At 66.1% G+C, this 20341-nt stretch overlaps 3 protein-coding genes across 3 annotated transcripts; 2 read left to right on the forward strand and 1 right to left on the reverse strand.

Annotated features, from left to right (window-relative positions):
* The first annotated feature begins 90 nt into the window (after nucleotides 1-90).
* NT5C3B (5'-nucleotidase, cytosolic IIIB) lies at nucleotides 91-5553 on the forward strand. The gene is made up of 9 exons (XM_086626425.1): nucleotides 91-118; nucleotides 369-467; nucleotides 1029-1098; nucleotides 1581-1627; nucleotides 2115-2200; nucleotides 2383-2472; nucleotides 3213-3375; nucleotides 4377-4577; nucleotides 4864-5553. Exons 1-9 carry the CDS (start codon nucleotides 116-118, stop codon nucleotides 4972-4974), a joined length of 870 nt encoding a protein of 289 aa, XP_086482551.1. The 5' UTR covers nucleotides 91-115; the 3' UTR covers nucleotides 4975-5553.
* An 862-nt stretch (nucleotides 5554-6415) lies between these two features.
* Nucleotides 6416-11780, reverse strand: FKBP10 (FKBP prolyl isomerase 10). Its single transcript, XM_086626454.1, has 10 exons — nucleotides 11584-11780; nucleotides 9876-10021; nucleotides 9357-9546; nucleotides 8944-9089; nucleotides 8655-8844; nucleotides 8201-8346; nucleotides 7704-7893; nucleotides 7171-7313; nucleotides 6855-7018; nucleotides 6416-6601 (listed from the first exon to the last, which is right to left on the reverse strand). The coding sequence occupies exons 1-10, from the start codon at nucleotides 11778-11780 to the stop codon at nucleotides 6416-6418; spliced, it is 1698 nt and encodes a 565-aa protein (XP_086482580.1).
* A 1637-nt stretch (nucleotides 11781-13417) lies between these two features.
* On the forward strand, nucleotides 13418-16932 carry P3H4 (prolyl 3-hydroxylase family member 4 (inactive)). The gene is given in 8 exon segments (XM_086626308.1): nucleotides 13418-13888; nucleotides 15347-15496; nucleotides 15773-15944; nucleotides 16025-16153; nucleotides 16255-16400; nucleotides 16484-16567; nucleotides 16782-16880; nucleotides 16882-16932. Coding segments are annotated over 8 exon segments (1302 nt in total).
* The last annotated feature ends 3409 nt before the right edge of the window (nucleotides 16933-20341 follow it).

The raw sequence follows: 20341 nt of genomic DNA on the forward strand, positions 1-20341 counted from the left end.
CCCGCTCCGGCCCCGGGAACCCCACACACCCCCCCGGAACCCCGCTCCGGCCCCCGCCCCCGCCCCGGCTCCTCCCCGCGGCTGCGCGGCGCGGCACTGCGCGGAGCGGAGCGCGATGGTGAGCGCGGGGGTGCGGGGCCGGCTGGAGGGGGGGTGGGAGCCGGGCCCGGGGGCTGCAAGGAGCGTGGGCCGGGTTGGGGCAGGGGCTGGGGCAAGGCGGGCGCCGAGGGGAGTGGGGCCGGGGGGCACGGCCCTGGGGTAGGGGCAGATGGACGGGGAGCGCGGCGGGAGCTGGGGGGCATCGGTGCCCCGGAGCTGCGAGGGATCCCAGGGGCGACACGGAGCGGGGGGGGGGTCTCTGCCCGCAGGTGCCGGAGCTGCAGAAAGCCACGGTCCGGATCCAGCAGCCGGAGCGCGTGATGGGGATAATCCGGTCCATCAAGGAGCAGGGGACGAGCAAGCTGCAGGTACCGGCCCCGTTGGGCGGCGGTGGGACTGGGCCAGCCGGGAGCAGGCGGTGCGTCCTTGTCTTCAGCTGCGCGCCCCCTCCTCAGCCCCCCCGGCGCGGGCCTGGCTGCCCCAGCCCGTGTGCGAGGAAGCGCCTCTACGGATTTTGCAGATGGAGGAGGGAGGGAGGGAGGACCAGGGGTTGTTTTCCTTGTCCAGGCCCGGGCTGGTGGCTCTTCTGGACGGGCCTTTTTCTCCCCTGTTATGCAAGCTATAAATAGGAGCCAATCCCCAAACACCCCCCTCCACCCACGGCAATAAGTCAGCAGGATTAAGCCATTTGGTGCTGATAAGAGTGCTGGGGTGGGAGGGGTGCTGGCTGGCTCCGATGCGGACATCTGCCTCATGGCTGGTGGGAGCCTCAACGTTCGTCGCTGCTGCACGGTGCTGCGGGGCTGCGCCCTCTCGAGACGCGCCGGTGCTGGATTTGTGCCCTCGCAGGCGGCAGCACCCTTGGCTGGCTGTGGCAAAGGCAGAGCACGCCGGGTCACGCACAGATTTGGTCTCCTCTCACCTTCCAGGTCATTTCTGACTTCGACATGACGCTGAGCAGGTTCGGGTGCAACGGCAGACGCTGCCCCACTTCGCACAGTGAGTCGGAGCCGTTGTTTTTACTGTTGCTAATTCTGTTTGTTTTCCGTGTTTGTGTTCTCAGTCTCTGTGGCTCCTGTTACCCTCTGCCCCCTCCCTTGCCAAGCCCGACCGCTCCGTCTTGTTCTCGCTCGGTGCAGCTCCGGACCCCCGGCTGCTCGCAGCAGCGGCTGCAGCCCCCGGCCCGCTGCAGGAGCTGTCTTCTGGTCTGGCTGCTTCTCCTTCTCATACTTGCATCCCGCAGCGTGCTGGCGCTGACGCTGCTCTCTGCCAGCGGAGCAATGCCCGTCGATCAGCGCGTGCTGCGGGTTCACAGTGGGAGCCGCTGTGCTGGGACCCCGCGATGAGCCTGTGCTGGGGCCGATGTGCCGCACACGGCTCGTTTCTGGGAAGAGCTGGCGCTGGAGACGCGGGACAGCTGCCTTTCAGAGAGCCTTGGTCTGTTTCTGGGCTACAACATGGGCATTTTATTGTCTTTGCAGATATCCTGGATAACAGTCGTGTTATCAGTGAGGACGGCAAGAAGAAGGTGGGTGCTGCTCTGTAGGGCACTGCTGCTTGGTTCTGTGTTTTTCTCCCTGTCACCCGTCGTCGGGAGGTTGCACTGGTTCGCGTGATGGCTCGCTGAGCTGCGCCTGGCTGCCAGGACGGAGCGTGCCCAGGCTGCCTTCCAGCCAATGGTGGTGGAAGGAGAAGTTTAAAAAGGGAAATTTAATTTGCATGCTCAGCTGTGAGCAATTTCAGTGTGATAAGAGGAGGAAGGGTGTCTGTCTGTGCATCTGTACGTGGGGTGTTTGGAGCAGGGTGAGAGTTGGCCGCGCTGCCGGAGGGTTAACGCGGCCTTCCGAGATCTCCAGATTTGCTCAGAGTGAGGTTGCTTAGTGAAAGGGGTTTGGTTGTGCTTTTCACTAGGAAGTGTGATGCTGTGGAGGAATTTAGAAATGCTTTTTTTGTTGTTTACTGTCTCTTTAGACGTGATGTTCACTTGTTCTTTTTCCATCCGTACAACGCTCCAGCTGAAAGATCTGCTGCACTATTACTACCCCATCGAAATCGATCCCAACCGGACCCTGGAAGAGAAACGGCCGCTCATGGTGGAGTGGTGAGTGCTCGCACGTGTTGAGCTTGGCCTTGTCCTGGGCAGCTTCTGGCTCCCGAGGACTACAAGACCCGAGGCCTGAGCTGTCTCTAGCCATGGTGGCAATACCGGCGAGTTTTAGTTGTTGTTTCTCTGGCTGCCTCAAGGCTGCTGCCCGCGGAGCTCACTCTGCCGCCTTTCCCCAGGTGGACCAGGGCCCACGAGCTGCTGTCGCAGCAGAAGATCCGGAAGGGTGACATAGCCCAGATCGTCAGGGAGTCGGACGTGATGCTGAGGTACGGGCGCGGGGTTCGGCTGCCGGCGGCCCTTGCTGCCCTGCCGCTGTGCAGGCGGGTCTCCGTGCCCGCACCCTCACCCTCGCGCGGTCTCCACGCCGCGGCAGATGCAAATCTCCCTTCCTGGGGCCGAGCTCTGATGGTGAAAGAGCCGAAAGTCAGCGCCACGCGCCGCAGCCGGAGCTCGCTCCCCTTCGTGGCTGACTCCTTCCTGCTCAGAAACCACTTCCATCGCCCTCGAGTCTTGGCAAGGAGCAGCCCAGGGGACGGGTGATGGGCAGAGCTCCGTGTGCAGGGCAGGGAAGGGGGGCACCAATGCAGTTCCCCGCTCCCAGGAGAGATTTTCTCCACACGCGGTGACTGCTGGGCCGTATCCAGGCCCTTGGCTCCGCATCCGATTTCGCCTGCGGCACAGAAGCGTTGTGCCCGCGGTGAGGAGCTGGCTGCGTTCCAGAGATGCCGAGCAAACCGCTCGTGTGCTGCGTGTTCCTGTGCAGCTCCCGTTAGGTTCCTGCTCCCAGGAAGGGTCGGGGGTTCTGCTGCCCACCCCTCCCATGCCCAGTGAACATCGTGGAAGTGCTGGTGCCACAAAAAGCTGCGTTTCTGTTTGGGAAGTCCTGGGCAGACATACGAGCCTCAAGGCTAAGCTGGGCGCGCTCCCAGCCCGTGGGACACTGGGCACCTCGCTGCGAGCGGGGAGGTGGTAACACAACACTGTGTAATGGACACTTCTGCTCTAGGGATGGATTCAATGAATTGTTTGATCAGCTGCATAAGTACAATGTCCCCCTCTTCATCTTCTCTGCTGGGGTCGGTGACATCCTTGAAGAGATTATCCGTCAGGCCAACGTCTTCTACTCAAACGTCAACGTGGTGTCCAACTACATGGACTTTGACGATAATGTGAGTTTCTGCACCGCGTACGTGCGGTGGGCTTGCAGAGGGCAGAGTTTTTCAACTGCAGTTGAGGGCTGCGGTAATTTAACAGACACCACGAGCTTAAAAGCTGCCTGTTGACATCTAAAGATCCCCATGGATGGAGCTGACCCTTTGCTGGGTCACGAGAGGGCTCTTGAGGCTGCTGGTGGCCTCCCACCCCAATGGCTCTGCCTTCAGGGACTGCAACCCGCTGCCACCATAGAGCCCTCTGGACGTCAGCGCTGGGGGTTGGTGGTTCCCTGCCCTCAGCGGGATGTGGGTCAGGAGCAAGGGAGCAGAGGACAGCTGAGGTGGGCCGGCAGAGTGTGGGAGCAGCTGAGCATCCGCTCGTGACCTCGGGGACTCCGCACCTTTCAACTCTGCTTTTTGGGGGCAGAAGAGCGCTGCCGTGCCGGTGCGCGGCGTGGTGTGCTCCGTCTGGGTGCAGGCGGAGGATGGAGTTAATTGACCAGAGGTCTCTCCTGATCTGAAGGCCAGATGTCCTTTAGAGCAGCTTGGAAGGCTTTTGTTGATGTGCTAAAGCCTGAAAAGTCCCAACGAACATCAGAAAATGCACGTCTCTTACAATGAAGCCCTCTGTTCCCACGGGTGGTGCGTTGGGACAGGCAGTCCTCGGCGGGACAGTGGGACAGTCCTGCCGTCCGCGAGGGCCCCGCGCTGCCCCGGGGCTCCCCTGACCGCGGCGCTCCCTGGCCCCAACCAGCTCCGGGGCAGCGCAGAGCCCCGAGCGGGCTCCGCAGGATCTCCGTCCTTCGGCTTTGCTCTCACCACCTGGGGAGGGCTCTCCCTGCAAAGGGGCTCCTGGGGACTGTCTCCGGGTGTTCCGTGGCTGTGGGTTTCCAGACTCCCTGGGGGTGTCTCCGAGATGAGCGCTGGTGCCCTGTGAGCATCCAGGTCCAGAAAGGGTACCGAGGCTGCGGCACGGTGGGGGATTGCTGCGGGATCAGTTTGTCCCCTTTGCACAGGGCGTCCTCACGCGTTTCAAGGGGCCCCTCATCCACACCTACAACAAGAACAACAGCGTCCTGCAGGGTACGGAGTATTTCCAGCAGCTGAGCACTAGGACGAGCATCATCTTGCTGGGGGACTCCATGGGTGACCTGACGATGGCCGACGGCGTTCCCAGCGTGGAGAACATCCTCAAGATTGGCTTTCTCAACGACAAGGTGGGTGTGAGAAGCAGTCATCTTCCTTCCCTTCCTTCCCAAGTGGTTGGGGGGTGCGAGGGATCCGTACGAGCTCCCGTGGGGTGTGCGGAAGGAGCTGGGGGGTGGCTGCTGAGCTCCCGGTGCGCCGGGGACACTGTCAGGGTGGTTACTGACCCCCCTTCAGTGGCATCAGGAGATGTGAGGGCCGCAGGTGCAGCACCTTCGTTCTCAGCTGCTGGTGTTTACAGTCCTCTTCTCTCTCTGCCGTCGTCTCCTCTCCACCCCGTCCTGGCGGCCGCTGCAGGTGGAAGAGCGGAGGGGGAAATACCTGGATGCCTACGACATCGTGCTGGAGAGCGACGAGACGCTGGATGTCGTCAACGGGATTCTCCGGTACGTCCTTATCGAGACATGAGGTGGGAAGGCAATGTCCCAGCTCCAGCCCCGCGGCGAGACGCCTGGGCAGCAAACATCCTTCCCTCGACAAAGCTGGAGTGGATCTTCTGGTACCTGCTGGTACCACCCTGACACTGGGCAGGTTCCCTGCCCCGGCTCTCGTGCGTCGTGCACGTCCCGACCCCCTTCGGCCACCCCTGGAGCAGGAGGGGTGAGGTGGAGGAAGCTTCTCCGCTCCCGTTACCCACCCGTGTCCCACTCTGCTGCTTCGCACTCGGACTTCGTCCCGCTCGGACTTCACCCCAGCCCGGGCACGCAGGGACATTTCGTGGCAAAGTAACCTGACACGAAGGCAAACTCCTTGGGAACCAGTAGGAATTGTTTATTTGGTGGAAGGCAGAAGTCACCGTTTGAGGGGTTCGCTGTGACCCTTGGCACTGTTCTTGCGTTTCTTTTCTCTCCGTCTGCAAGACGTGCTGTGCAAAAGCTCTTAGGGAGCCGTGACGGAGCCGTGCTGGGCACAACTGGCAAACCCGAGAGCGCCCCGTTAATTAGCTGCATTTAGGCATCAAAATAAAATCGGGCTGATTTTTCTCAATCACGGAGGACTGTTGCTGTGGGGGGTGAGGGGGGGATGCGGATGGGGACGATGCTGCTCCCCAAGGACTGGGGTGGGACAGGTTTTGTTTTCCTTCTCCCAGCTGACAAGGGCTTTGCCAGGTCCCATCCCTGCTGTCTCGGGGCGTCCGGGCTTTCTGGAACGGTGGATCCATGTGGGACACCTGGGTTTTGCCCGGGGAACCTGAGCCCCCTCCAGCCCCTTGTCCTGGGAGGACAGCAGCAGGGGACTGCATGAAAGGCTTCTCTTTATTTCTCTTCTCCTTTAAAGAATTTTATATGTGTATATTAAAAAAAAAACCAAACAAAAAACCAAATCTAAATTACAAAATGCTGCAGGAGGCTGGAGCAGGACGTGCAGTCGCTGGCTGAGGAGGAGGGGGCTCGGGGAGGGGACCCCGGCCCCAGCCCTGCCGTGGGGAGCTGAGAGCAGGGGGGCAGAGTGGGGTTTGGCAGCACAGAGGGGCAGGGCAGGGCTGGATCTGGCCCTGGCACCCTTGGTCCCGCTTGGTGCCAGAGGTATCGTTGGGAACACGAGGGGATGGGCAGCATGTGGGAACACGGGCGCTGCCGTCCCCGCGGGGTATCGAGACTCCCGAGAATGTGGGTGTTTCCCACCTTCTTGCCTGGGTTTATTAGCTGGGGGTTGGCCAGTTTTCCTGCCCAGGAGGAACACATCAAAAAAATCCCAATTAAATAATAGGAGGTGGAATGAAAACGAAAAATGCCCCGCCACAGGGTTGGGGAAGGGCAGGGCAGCTTCCCGGGGCAGCCGGTGGGGGAGACTGGCCACTGCACGGCCAGGATGAGTCCTGTCTCCAGGGGAGAGTGGGGTCCACTGCTCAGAGCTCCTCGTGGATCTTCTCCTGGTCCTCGTCCGACTTCAGCTTCAGCTCCTCGGAGGTGATCTTCCCGTCCTGGTTGCGGTCCTGGTTCCTGAACATGTCGGCGATGACTTTCTCCGGGTCGGAGCTGGGCATGAGGCGGCCCTTCCCTTCCGCCACCTGCGTCTTGATGAAGGTGGAGAACTGCAGCGGGGAGAGGGGGGAGATGCCGCTTTGCTCCGCGCAGCGCACCGGGCACCGTGCCAAGGGCAGCAGCCTGGCTCCACAGCCCTGCCCGCAGCCCGCAGCGATGCTCTGGGATGGGGTGTTTTTCCCACACAGCTCTTCAGCTTCCCAAGTGCCCTCTGGGTGCTGCTCCCCAGGGGAGTCCCCTGCACCCTCCTTTCCTCCCGCACCCCAGGAGCCGGCGGTCGGGTGGCACTCGGGGCCCCCTCACCTCCTCAGCCGGGATCTCCCCGTCCTTGTTCAGGTCCATCTGCTCGTAGAGGTTCGCCGGTGGATCCCCGTGCCAGATGAAGAGGTACCCCTCGGGAACCCCCTCCTCCATGGAGATCAGCTCCACCTCGAAGCGGAGCACGGCGCTGCCTGGCACCCCCCGGGCTGGAAAGTGAGCGGAGGCTGCTGCAGCGGGGGTGCCCAGTGCAGCGCTGGCCCCCCATGGGCGAAAGCCTCCCAGCCCCCAGCTGGGGCGAGGGGGTGAAGGAGCCCAGCGGCAGCTCAGCGAGGCAGAACCCCCCGCAGGTTTGCCCTACCTCCGCTCTCGCCGTGGCCCAGGTGGGGGGGGACGATGAGCACCCGCCTCTCCCCCGCACACATGTTGAGGAGGCCACTGTTGAGGCCCTCGATCACCTTGTTGGCCCCCAGGGTCACCTCCTGGGGCTTCTCGTAGTCGTGGCTGCACGGGCACAGAGACCACGCGGCTGAGCAAACCCCTCGGACCCAGTGCACAGCCCCGCCGTGCCCCAAAACCCCACACCCTCCATCCTGCCGTGCCCCAAAACCCCACACCCTCCGTCCCCCCGTGCCCCAAAACCCCACACCCTCCGTCCCGCTGAGCCCTGAAGTCCCCCACCCTCCGCACCCCAAACCCTGCGCCATCCGTCTCGCCGTGCCCCAAAATCCCGCACCCTCCACCCTGCAGCAAACCCCCTGCTGCCCCGCGGCCAACGCTCCGGTGCCGCCCGTTGCCAAGAGCCGGCGGTCCCAGCCCTGCCCGGCTCAGCGCCTGCCGGGATTTGGCCCCGCGGAGGAAGGCTGTGCCCGGCAGCCGCGGGCACACACGCACGAGGAGAAGAGGCGGGTGCCGTCCAGCAGCGAGCAGTTGTAGTGGTAGCGGACGAAGTCCCTGTCGCGGGTGGTGACGTTGCAGCCCTCGGGCCGGTACAGCGTCTCGATCTCCACCGGGTCCGCGGGGTTGTGGAAGTCGATGATGTGGACGTCGAAGATGAGCACGGCTGAGCCGGGAATTTTGTTCCCTGGAAGAGGAGGACAAGGAGAGCTGCTGGAGTGCTGTGGGGCCGGTAAAGCCTCTCCCCGCTTTCTCCTGTGCCCCGCAGTGTGTCCATCCCTCCGAGCCCCAGCTCTGCCCATGCTGCCACCAGCCAGTCCCCTGCCCACGATGCCCCCTCCCAACCCAGAGATGGAGGTGGTCCCCGGGGTGAGGAGCTGGCCCTGCTTGGCCAGCGCTTTCCTGACGTCGGACCAGCGGTGTGCCGGTGCGCGGGGCTGGAGGAGGGGGTGCTGCGCCGTGCAGGCATGCCGGACCCCGCGGGCTGCCGTTACCTGCTCCGTTCTCCCCATAGGCCAGGTGTGGGGGGACGACCACCCGCCGCCTCTCTCCCATGCAGACCCCTTGCAGGCCCTGGTCCATGCCAGGGATGATGTAGCCCTTCCCGATGTAGGTGTTGTAGGTGTGATTGCGGGAGTAGCTGCAGCGAGAGAAGCCCCCGGTGCCACCATGCAGGAGAGGGCTCGTCAATCCCCCCACCCACCCCTGCACCCCAACCCACACCTGCACCCAACCCACACCCCTTCTCCCAGCCTCTGCCCTGCTCCCCCAGGAGCCCAACCTTGCTCCTGAGGATGCAGCAAACAGGTATTGTCTTTTTTAGCCTATTTCATGCCCGTTACCACTCTCTCCTCCACCTCCTCCCGATCCTCCAGCCTCTCCTGGCTGAGCGTGGGGCAGGAGAGGACATCGGGGGGTCTCCCCACTCAGCTGCTTCCCTGCCCGCACCTGGAGTCGAAGAGCGTGCCGTCCATGAGCGTGCCGTTGTAGTGGTAGCGGACAAAGTCCCCGGTCACAGCCCTGCGATTGCAGGACTCCGGCACCTCCAGGAGTTCCAGGAAGACGCCGTCCTTGGGATTGTGGAAGTCCACCAGCAGCACGCTGAACACCAGCGAGGCCTGTGGTGGGATCACGGTCCCTGGGGAGGGGACACGGGTCAGCCCAGATACAGCTCCTGATACACTGTGCCGAGCTGGGAGGGAAGGGGCCGGGTGTGACAGGGCGATGCCCAACTCACCGTAGCCCTTCTCCCCGTAGGCAAGAAATGGTGGGATGATGATGCTCCTCTTCTCCCCAGCGCACATGCCCAGCAGCCCCTGGTCCATGCCCTTGATCAGCCAGCCGGTGCCCACGTAGGTGTCGTAGGTGCTGTCCTTGCTGTAGCTGGTGGGGAGGAATGAGGGGGGCACGGCTCCGGGGCCACGCCAGCTCCCCCAGCCTCAGCGGTGCCACGTGGGAGGCTGGTTTGGGGGCCACGGAGCTTCCCCCACCCTGCTGGGGTGCAGGGAGGGAGAGCACAGGGGGAGGCTGCTCCAACTGCGGTGCAGCGTGGGCCCCGTGTCCTGCCCCAGGCAGTGACTCCTGGTCCCTGCCATCCCTGGTGCCCCCAGCCCCGAGGCGAGGGTGCATCCCAGTGCCGGTGCCCTGTACCTGGAGTCGAAGGGGGTGCCATCCAGCAGCGTGCCGTTGTAGTGGTACCGCACGAAGTCCGAGTTCTCCACCGTGCGGTTGCAGCGCTCCGGTTTGGAGAGGGTGGTGATCTGCAACTTGTCGTTCTTGTTCCAGATGTCCAGCATGATGACGTCGAAGTACAAGGTGGCATCTGGGGGGATCAGCCCCGCTAAAGGGGCAGCAGCAAGGACAGAGCACCTTAAGTGGGAGCAGTGCTGAGGCTGGGCAAACCAGGGGCTCTGTCCCCTGAAGGCCCCCTGAGCCCAGGGCTGCTCAGGGCTGCTGGCCACGCATGCCACCCCCCAGGAAAGCAGCAGAGCCCGGGGGGGCAGGACCCCTCCTTCCCTGCTCAGGCACTACCTGCCTCGGCTATTCAGTGCCCTGGCAATGGAGCCGCCCTTTGCCAGCACCTGCCACCTGGGCACCCGACCTCCATCCCTGCCAACGCTGGACCCGGGGGCTTCGTTCCCTCCACTCCGCCCCGCCGCAGCCCCTTACCCACGCCGATGCTGCCGTAGCCCAGGTGGGGGGGCACGATGAGGTGACGCCGCTCGTTCACGCACATGCCCAGCAGCCCCCGGTCCATGCCGGTGATCAGCCGCCCGACGCCCACCACACCGGCCACCGTGGCCCCTCGGTCGTAGCTGGGGTGAAGGGACAGACCCATCAGCGAAGCCCCCAAAGCCGCTGGTGCTGGGGGTGCTCAGTGCCAGCGCCAAGGGCTCAGGGGGATCCAGAGCCAAACTGTGAACCCTGCAAACACGGAGGGATGGTGCGGAGCTCCGGGGTGCCGGCCCGTTGTGGGGGCAGAGAGGGGGACAGGGCTGCCCCCTCCCTGCAGGTGGGTAACCCCCGGCAGCCAGCGGGTCCCTGTTCTGCGGGCAGAGCTCGCAGCTCACAAACACTGATCCCGACGGGATCAATCCTGCACTGCCCAGGGTGGAGCTGCCTTCCTCAGCACCAGTCAGGTCTCTGGCCTCACCCTGCATGCCCAGCACCCTGGAGGCAGGGGAACACGGATGGAGCCCTCTGGCCACAAAGGGGGCAGGGGATGCCCTCAGCTGGGACGGAACCCACCGACACCCACCCAGATCTCACCCAGCACCCTGGGCTGGAGGCCGGCAGCTCTCGGGCTGTCTGCTGCTTCCAAATCATTTTGCATATGGCACGTTTGGAGCTTTATGCAGCGAGGAGGAAAGAAGACGTCCCAGGCCTCGTTTTTAAACTACAAATTTGTTTTTATTTTTAAATCTTAAAATACTCCAAGAAGCAACTGGGACCATTTCAGATGAAGAGAACCCCTTCATCCCCCGGAACGTGCAGCTGACGCTTTCTCCTGGCAGCGCACTGCGGTCGTCGGGACAAGGAATTACTTTTGCAGCGAACGTCCCCGGCTCCCGCTGCGCCTGGGGTGCAGCAGCAGCAGCAGCGCAGGGCTGTTCCGTCCCCCCATCCATGCTCGCAACGTCAGACACCTTCACCCAGAGCAGAATCCCTTTGTTCTCCAGGGCTCTGACAAACGCCCATCTGGAAAGTTTTTGTTCCTGCACGGAGCTGAACTCTGTTTGTTTCTGCCCCTTCGCTGCGTCCCCGATTCTCGCCCTGCTCACGGTGGTGCAAACTGGGGACCGCACCAGCGTCACCACCGATCTGCAGCCTGCGAGAGCGGAGCAGGACGGATGCAGGGGCCGAGGGGAACCAAGAGCAGCGAGAGCGGAGAGCGAAGCCTCGTAGGTCCCGCAGGGGTTTCGCCACTGCCACGTCTCACAGCGCTCCAGCCGCTCTCCCTGCCCGCGCGGCACGTGCAACCCCACGGTCCTGAGCGCTGAGCCTCACTTAGGGCCACATCCTGCCCAGGCTTGAGATGGGCTTCCCTGCACTCCGCAGCACCCCGGCCCTCAGGGCACCCACTGGGCGCTCAGGGCACCCACCGGCCTCCGCAGGCGCCCGGACGTGTGGGGGGCTGCGCTGGGAGCCGCGCCGGGGCCGCCGGGCTGACACGTGTACGGGGCTCCCGGGGCTCGCCCCCAGCCCCCGCCGCGGGCGCTCGCCAAAAGCCCCCCTCGGGGCCGGAGCTGCGGGGCCGGGGTGGCCCGAGCGGGCACCTGCCCGCTCCTCGCCGTGCTGCCGGTGGCCCTCGGGCATGCGACGGGGCGGGGGGGCATGCAGGGGCCGCATGCACGTGCCAAAGAGCCGAGGGCGATACCTGGAGTCAAACTTTTTGCCATCTTTAAAGGTCCCATTGTAGTGGTAGCGCACGAAATCCCCCATCTGGACCTCCCGCAGGCAGATTTTGGGGATATAGTATCTGTCTATCACCACGTCTTCCAGCGGGCCGGGGTCGCCCCGCGCAGGGGCCCCCAGGGCGCTCAGCAGCAGCAGGACGAGGCTGCGCGGGGCCATTGCGCTGGGAGCTGCGGCGGGAGAGGGGGGGGGTGCGGGAGCGGAGGCGGGAGGAGGGGCCGGCCCGGCCCGCCCGCAGTTCCTGTACACGTGGAGCCGGGGCCATGGCGCGGCCCCGCCCGCCCCGTCCCACCGGGGCCCCCCCCGCGGCATCGCCGGGGCACCCCCGCCCCGTCCCCCAGCCGGCGGCACCGGGCCGGGCGGGACCGGCGCAGCTCCCCGCCACCCCCCGCTCCTGGTTTTCCCCCTTTCTCGCTCTTTTCCACCCTTTTCCCCCCGCAGCCCCCCCGCAGGAGGAAGCGGCCGTCGGGGCCGTCGGAGCGAGTCTGTGCGGCGGGAGGGCCCGGCCCGGCCCCGGGTCCTAGTGCCCGCTGCCGCGGCTCGGGGTGCTGCTGGGTGCCCAGCAGCCAGGCAGGGTAAATACAGGGAATTAACTGGTTTGATAACAGCTACTGCTCTTCAGTCTGCTGCTGACAGATCTTCTACCGAATGGCGAGGATTAAAAATGTGAAGCGGCCCCTCTGACCGTCTGACACAAATAGGAACAGCACTAAATGTGTTGCCCACACACCCCCGCTCCCCCAAACCCATTGGCAAGAGATGGGCTCCGTGGCAAGAGCCCTCGGCAAGTCCCAGTTGGGAAATATGACAGTCCATAAACTCACACTGACACCCCAGTTCTCAGAGCACAGCGGCACTGGTGAGAGCAAAAGCCCAGGCAAAGTGCAATCAGCTCCCTGGAGCCCGGACCCGGGGCGCTCCGCAGCTCCCGACACACCGTGTTGCAGCTCGGGCATCGCTCGCAGCGGCTCGGGGGCACTCAGGGCTCTCCCCACAGTGCAGTGGGGTCAGGGCCCGATTCTGGGATGAGTGAGCGCTTACGTAGGCGCGATGGCGTCCCAGCCTGCGCCATGGCGTCCCAGCCTGCTGTCCAGCTGCTCCTCTGCAGGGAGGTGCCGGGCACTGCTAACGGCCTCTGCTCCGCAGGAAGAAACCTCAGCAGCGTCCTGGCTCCTGCCCACGCTGTGACATCCCTCAGTGCCACTGTCCAGCCAGCTACAAAGTGTTGAGCTTGGGCTGGGGCCAGTGTGGCCGTGCCGAGGCCTGGCATGGTGCAGCCCTGGAGCCTGGGATCTGGCACAGCGCAGGGTGTGTGGCCTCTGGCTTGGCACCAGACAGCAGCTCCGGGCACGGCCAGGCTGGGAGGTCCGGCCGGCTGCCCGGGCAGCACAGCGGGATACCGAGCACCCCCCGGAGTGCCCTGGGGGCTGCAGCACAGGGCGCACCCCAGCACACCCTGCTCTGCAGCATGCAGCGCCGAGCACATCCCCGGGGCCGTGCAGCTCTGCAGCCCGCAGCGCGGGGCGCACCGTGAGGGCGCGGGGGACGGAGCGACCCCCCGCAGCAGGTCGCGGGGAGGTCGCAGCGCTGCGCACCCCGCTCCGGGAACGCACCGCGGAGCGCGCAGCCCCGAGCACCCCCCGAGAACACGCCGCGGGCGCTGCGCCAGCCGCGCAGAGCCGCACTAAGACCCTGCGCGCCCGCCGCGCACCGCCCCTTCCCCGCCGCCCGCCCCCTGCGCGGAGCGGTGCGCGGGGCTGCGCGGGCAGTGCGCGGCAGCGGCGGCGGCGGCGGGGATGGGCGGCGCGGCGCTGGCGCTGCTGCTGGCGGCGGGGCTGTGCGCGGCGCAGTACGAGGAGTACAGCGTGCGCGGGTTCCCCGCGGCCGCGCTGGAGCCGCTGCAGCGTGCCTACGCGCGGGCGCTGGCGCAGTACGCGGGGGCGCAGTGGGCAGAAAGCGCCCGGGCGCTGGAGGCCAGTCTGCGCCTCCACCGCCTGCTGCGCGACAGCGAGGCGCACTGCCACCGCCGCTGCGCCGCGCCCGCGGAGGGGGACCCCGCGGAGGAGCCCCCCGCGGAGGGGGACCCCGCGGCGTGGGAGTGGGAGTGGGAGATGCAGCTCTTCGGGCGGCTGCTGCGCCGCGCCGGCTGCCTGCGCGCCTGCAAGCGCGACCTGCCCGTCTTCCAGCTGCGCTACCCCCCCGCGCAAACGCTGCGCGACTTCCAGCGCCGCCTGCCCTACCAGTACCTGCACTACGCGCTCTTCAAGGTGAGGCGGCGGGGCGCGCAAATGCCGCGCAACGTGGCTCGTGGCGGAGGCGAGGGGGGAGTGAGGGGCTTCCGTGGTCTGAGGGGTGGTCGGCGTCCTGCACCTCCGTCCTGCGCCGCTCTGGTCTGCACTTCCTCTTCTGCCCTCCACCGTGTGCCCCTCCACTCTGCCCCGCGTCGGGCACACTCCCATCCCCTGCTTAATCCTGTGCCCCGCATCCTGTGCCCCTCATCCTGTGCCCCTCGTCCTGCGCCCCTCATCCTATACCTCCTCTTCAACACGCCCATCCCACACCACCAGCCTGCACCCCCTGACCTGCACCCTGCTGTCAGGTACTTTCCTGTCCTGCACCCCTCTTCCCGTAGCCCCCATCCTGCACTCTCCATCTGGCATCCCCCCGTCCCGGGCTCCTCCATCCTGCCCCAGCGCCGTGGCACGTCAGCATCATCTGGGACGCATCAGGCAGGACGTGAGGGGTGCGCCCGGGACTGGGGGCCCCTCTGGTTGTGCACCACCACCCCCCCCCCCCTTGCATTGCTCTGGTCCCCCAAGGATCCCCTGGCCAGACAGAGCAGCGCCTGGGGAGGGGGACGCAGGAGCTGCCCCAGCCAAAGGGCCCGAGCTGGTGGGTCTGGCGCTGCCGCGATCGCTGCGGGACACGTGTCTGGATGCTCCGGTGGGAAGAAGCACTTGCTTGAGCTCACGGTGCAGACGTGGAAGGAGGTTTTGTAAGGAATCGTCCTGGGGTGACCCCCCCCCCTTTGGCCAGAGCTGCTCTGGCCCTGTGCACTCCCATGCCCGGGCAGCGGTGCTGGTCGGGGTCCCGGGCCGTGCCACTGGCCCGCTGCCGGGGCGGATGCTGCTGTAGCGCTTAGCGCTGCTGCCCCGCTCACCTGGCAGGGACAAAGGACAGCCTGCCCCAGATCCTTAATGCCTTTTCCTCTTGCCTGCTCTGGCCAAAACCCATTTCATGGACAGTTCATTCAGCCCCCCCAATCTCACCCCCCCGAAGTTGCAACCTGAGAGCTCATAAAGCAGCGGGAGTGGGGGCGGCTGGCCCGGGCTGGCGGCAGTGCCCGAGGAGAGAAAACGTGTGGATTGAGCCCGTGCCACGTGGATCGCTGCTGGCTGAATGTGGGGGTCTGCGGGGGGCTGAGCTGTTCCTGCTCCCACCATGGGCACGGAGGGGGAGGTTGGTGTGGGTGGGCACAGCTGGCTGCGATGCGTCGGCTGGATTTATCTGCGTTGTCCATGATCCTGGATCCTGTCTGTCTGTCGTTGTCAGTGGACGATTGGGCTCAGGGCTGGCACCACGGGTGCCGGGCTGTCCCCTCCTGGGGACCAGCCTTCTGCCCTGCAGCCCTGGGGTCTGGCTGGGTGCTGAGCCTCCCACAGCCACAGCGTCAGCCCCGGCTGCCCCCACGGCAGCCCGGTGCACCACTCGTCCTCCCTCCCCAGTCAAATAAGATCGAGAAAGCAGTTTCGGCTGCCCACACCTTCCTGCAGAAGAACCCCAAGCACGAGATGACCTTGAAGTACCTGAACTATTACAGGACAATGCTGGACGTGGATGAATACCTGGTCGACCTGGAGGCTCAGCCCTACGAGGTGAGGAGGGGCCAGGGCTGGAGCAGAGAGGGGCTCCCCGGGGCTCGGTGCACGCCTGGCTGCCAAAGCCTGGTCCTGCCAAACCCCGAGGCAAGCGGCTCCCCATCGCTGAGCCCTGGTTGCTCACCTCCTGCTCCCAAAAGAGCATCTCTGCGGGGCCCGTGCTGGGGACGGAGCTGCCTTGGGGAGCGCTGGGCCGGTCAGCGCTGCTGGCGGGCAGCGCCGGGCCGCGGTGCCTGGCGGGGAGGTGAGCGGTGCCCGCTCGGTCCCCGGCAGCCGATATTCGTGCGGTCAGTGAAGCTGTACAACAACGGGGATTTCCGGAGCAGCGCGGCTGACATGGAGCAGGCGCTGGCTGAGTACTACAAGGCGTACGAGGACTGCCTGGCCGGCTGCGAGGGCGCCTACGAGCTGCAGGAGTTCAAGGACTTCTACCCCGCCATCGCGGGTGAGCGGGCACGGAGGCTGGCGGGCTCGTGGTGGGGGGCCGGGGGCTGATGTGGCGCATCACCTGACACCTCCCCCCAGACCACTTTGTGAGCGTGCTGCAGTGCAAGGTGGACTGCGAGACCGAGCTCACCCCCAACGTGGGCGGCTATTTCGTGGAGAAGTTCGTGGCCACCATGTACCACTACCTGCAGTTCGCCTACTACAAGTGTGAGTGCCGGTGGGAGGCCGTGCTCCTGGGACGCCCTGGGGTGCTGCAGACCCCTGGGCGGGGTGTCACCCCCCGCATCACCCGGCACTGCTCCCTGCAGTGAACGACGTGCGGGACGCGGTGCGCAGCGTCTCCAGCTACATGCTCTTCGACCCGGGCGACGCCGTGATGCAGCAGAACCTGGTCTACTACCGCTTCCACCGCGAGCGCTGGCGCCTGCAGGAGCAGGACTTCGAGCCCCGGCCGGTGAGGACCCCCCAGACCCTCTGTCCTGCAGCTCTGCTGGCAGCAGAGGGGCTGACGTGGCTGCACTCCCTCCCCGTGCCCAGGAAGCCGTGCGCTACCACAACCGGACAGCCACGCAGAAGAAGATGCTGGACTTCGCCAGGCAGTACCTGCAGGCTGATGATGAGGTAGACGATGGCCCCGTCACGGGGTGCAACCGGGTGCTTTTGGGGGTTCTGGGGTGATGCGGGTGGGTGCCATGGATTCCCCGGGGCAGGGACCTTCCTCGGGCAGGGGGTCCGGCCCCTAGACCAGCCCTGGAGAAGAGGCTGTAGCTCGGGGCCGAGCTGCGGACAGGGCTGCCGAGCCCCGCTGCCTCCTCCTGCCCGTCCCGTGCTGCAGATGGAGGTGGATGGCGACAAGGGGCCAGAGGCGCAGGACCTGCCCTCCGATGGCGAGTTCGAGGGCGAAGGCGACTACGAGGAGGGCTTCTTCGCAGAGTTGGTGGCAGGAGCCCAAGACCAAGGGGGACAAAGCCGACCAAGGTTCCTGATGCTGGGGCTGGAGGCTGTGCCATGGGGCAGGGGGTGGCTGCTGCCCCTGCCCCGGTGCCATCGAGCCCTCCTTGTTTGCAGAGACCCTGTGATGAGCTGGGCGAAGGGGTGCCCGGCCCCGACAGCGCTGGATGGTGGTGGCCCTGCGACACCATCCCAGGAATGTCGGGCTTTGGGCTCCTGCCTGCCACCATGCAGAAGCTCAGGCTTGCAGGGAAGGGCTGATCCTGCCCGGTGCCCAGCGGCGGGGCTGCCTTTGCCGTCTGGACATCTGCTGCCTTGAGCGCAGCCTGATTCCCGTCGGTGGAGCACCAGCACCGCCGAACCTCCCTGCCTGCCTGGGAGCTCACCCCAGGCCACCTCTGTCCCTGACATCCCTGGGAGCCCTGGCCAGCGGCGGTGCCCCGTGGCACAGGGGTTTACTGTGTCCCTCAGCTCCTCCCCCGGACCGGTGGATGGAGCACGAGGACTGACCCCCATGTTGTCTCAAGGGGTTTGGGGGGCTGCCCCTGCTCTGGGAGCGATGCATGGTTGCTGCTGGAGTCAGGCGTGCATGCCAGTCCTGCCTCTCCCCGAGGCTCCTACCCTGGTGCCTACAGCCTCCCATCCCACCTGCCAGCCCCCAGAGCCAGGGGTCCCTTTGGACCCCACAGCTCGGTGCTACATTGGGGCTCCTGGTGCACGGGCGTCCCCGTGCCTGGCGAGGCTGCATCGCCCGTGCCCTGCGTGTGCCTTGAATTTTCACCACACCAGCCCTCTGTAGCCTTAAGCTCCGTTAATTTAATACTTCCCGACTTGCACAGTCGCTTTTTTTTAATGTATTTACTGGTGCTGAACTTTTAATAAAATCTGGACCAGTCTTTTCATGGCTGCCTCTGCCTCGGGGCTCCCTGGGGCCGGGGTGTGCTGCTGCTGGGGGAGCTGGTGCTTGGGAGGTGGAGGTACAGGTTGGGGTACTGGATGTCCCCATAAAGTGAGGCAGACCCCATAGGGGGCTGGGAGGGGTGTTGTGGGGCTGGGGAACCTTGGGGGCCATAAGAGCAGCCAGGCTCATGTGGGGCTGGGGGGTCCCTGAGGAGGCCACAACCACACCGGGACCCTTACAGGGATGTGTGACCCCCACGTTGTGCAGGGGAGGCTGCCAGGTGGCATGGGGGGCTGCAGGGGGGGTGGGGGCAGCATGACTCACCCCCATATGGGTGTTTGGGGTGTGATGGGTGTCACCTGCTCATAGTTTTTGGGGGCGGTGCATCACCCTGACACCGGTCCTTGGGGGATGCATCGTCCTGCTGCTGGTCCGGAGGGCGCAGCCTGCGTCCCCCGACGTTGGTCCATGGTGGCAGCGTGGGGTGACCCCCCCGCCCCGCATCAGGGTGTTTGGGAGGCCGAGAGGGCCCGCGCCTGCCCTGGGCACGGGGCGCCGGGCAGCGCGCGGCCGCCCCGCTCGTCCCCGCCGCGCCGGGCGCGCTCCCGCTCCGCGGGGAACTTGGCGGCGAGGACTGAAACCGAGAGGCTGAATCACCGCGTTCGCCCCGGGGGAGGGAAGGGGGCGGCGGGCGGCGGCGGCACCCCGCCCTGCCTCGCCCCGGAGCGCCCTGCGCGGGGCCGGGCACCGGGCCGGGCACCGGGGCTGAGCCCCCGGACCCCGCGGGCAGGGCTCGGGGCTCGGGGCAGAGCTACGGGGAGGCGGCGGCGGCGGGAGCCCCGCGCCGGGCAGGGCTGCCCGGTCCCTCGGAGGAGCCGGATTTGCCACCGATGGGTCACGGGCACCCACGGGCGGGGGGCGCAGCCCGGCGGGGCGCGAACGGTGGCACTCGTGCCCGGATCAGCGGGAAGCGATCGGCCCAGCGCGCTGGCATCGTGACTGGAGGGCAAAGGACTCCTTTATCTTCCCAACAAGCTGGGCGAGGGTGGCACAGGGCCCACAGGGCCTCTGCCCGCTCTGACACACGCCCGGGCACAGCATCCCCTTGCCAGCCCCAAACACATGTTGGGGCACACGGCTCCTTGGTCCCGCTCCTCTGCCAGTTTCGGGCGAAGCGCCCCAGGCCGGGGTCGTTGGGGTCCTTTCACTGCTGCCACTGCAGCTGCCAGGTGCAGAGGTGCCACCTGGGTCCAGTGCTCCCAGTAGCACCGGTCAGGAGTAGCAACTCTGCGACCAGCAGTGTGACCCAGGCGGTGGCCAGGGCTGCCAGCACAGCCACTGTCTTGTGGCATGCCGGGCTGGGTAGGTGGGGTGCAGGGGCACGAGCAGGGCTATGGGGGTGGGGTGCAGGGGGGTGAGCCTGCAGGACTCCGTGGCTTGATGCCATGAAGGCAGCGCTGTGCTCCCCTGACTCCCCTGACCTTCACCAAGAAGGAACATAAATGAGGGCTTTGCCCATCATCTCAGCTGTGCTGCGCTCTGCCATGCCATGCTGTGCCCTGCTGTGCCATGCTGTGCCCTTCTGTGCCCCGCTGTGCCCCACCATGCCGTGCTGTGCCATGTGCTCCTTTCCTCCTCGTGCTGGGGGGCTCTCTCTGTGCTTTGGATCCCCGGTTCTGCGCACAGTGATGAAATCCCACTTCAGGAACGCAGGGGCTGATGCCGGGGGGTGCAGAATGCGTCCTCTTGCCCCAGTCTTGTGATCCAGGGAGCAGGAGGCCCAGGGATCCCCACTGTGGGCTGGGATGTGCCCTGGCACCGGGTGCTCATTGGTGACTCGGGTGCTGGATGACGGAGGCTTCTCCCAGGGCTGGTGGGAAGCGGGTAAACCAGGACGCGACAGCAGCACCCAGCTGGACCAGTCTGGCCAGGAACAGGGTGATGCAGGCTGCTGTCAGCCGCCCGAGCCCTTCCCCAGCGCCTCTTGCTGCCACTGCTGGGCTCCTGCCTCAGTTTCCCGTGTGGAGCCCCTTCCCGGGGCTGGGTGATGCTCTAGGGCCCGACCTGCCCCGCTGCTGCCGCACTGCCGGCTCCGTGCCCAGCACCGACCGATGCAAACACCGTCCCTGATGCGGGGGTGGCCCACGCAGCGCCCACGGCCAGACCGGGGCAACCGGGGGGCAGCCCCGGGCCCCCTGCCCACGGCGGGCCGGGGGGGGCCGCGCCCCCTCGCAGGGGTCCCGGCACCGCGCACCCCGCGGGGTCCCACCGACCCCGCCGCCCCCGGGGGTCCGCGCCCCCCGCGCCCCGCCCCGGCCCCGCCCCGCCTTCCGCCCCGCCCCGTGACGTCACCCAGGTGGGTCCCCTCGCGGCCGCGCCCTTCCACGCCCGCCGCCGCTCCCTGCCCGCCCCACCCGCTGACCAATCGCATGCCGGCGAAGGGCGGGGCGGCCGCGCCCCCGCCAATGGCGAGAGGATAAACACGTCCGGCGGGGGCGGCTCCCGGCCTGCCGCGGCGTTGACGGGCGTGCGAACGGCCCAAT

Source organism: Tauraco erythrolophus, chromosome 25, assembly GCF_009769465.1.
Source record: "Tauraco erythrolophus isolate bTauEry1 chromosome 25, bTauEry1.pri, whole genome shotgun sequence".
NCBI classification, from domain to species: Eukaryota; Metazoa; Chordata; class Aves; order Musophagiformes; family Musophagidae; genus Tauraco; species Tauraco erythrolophus.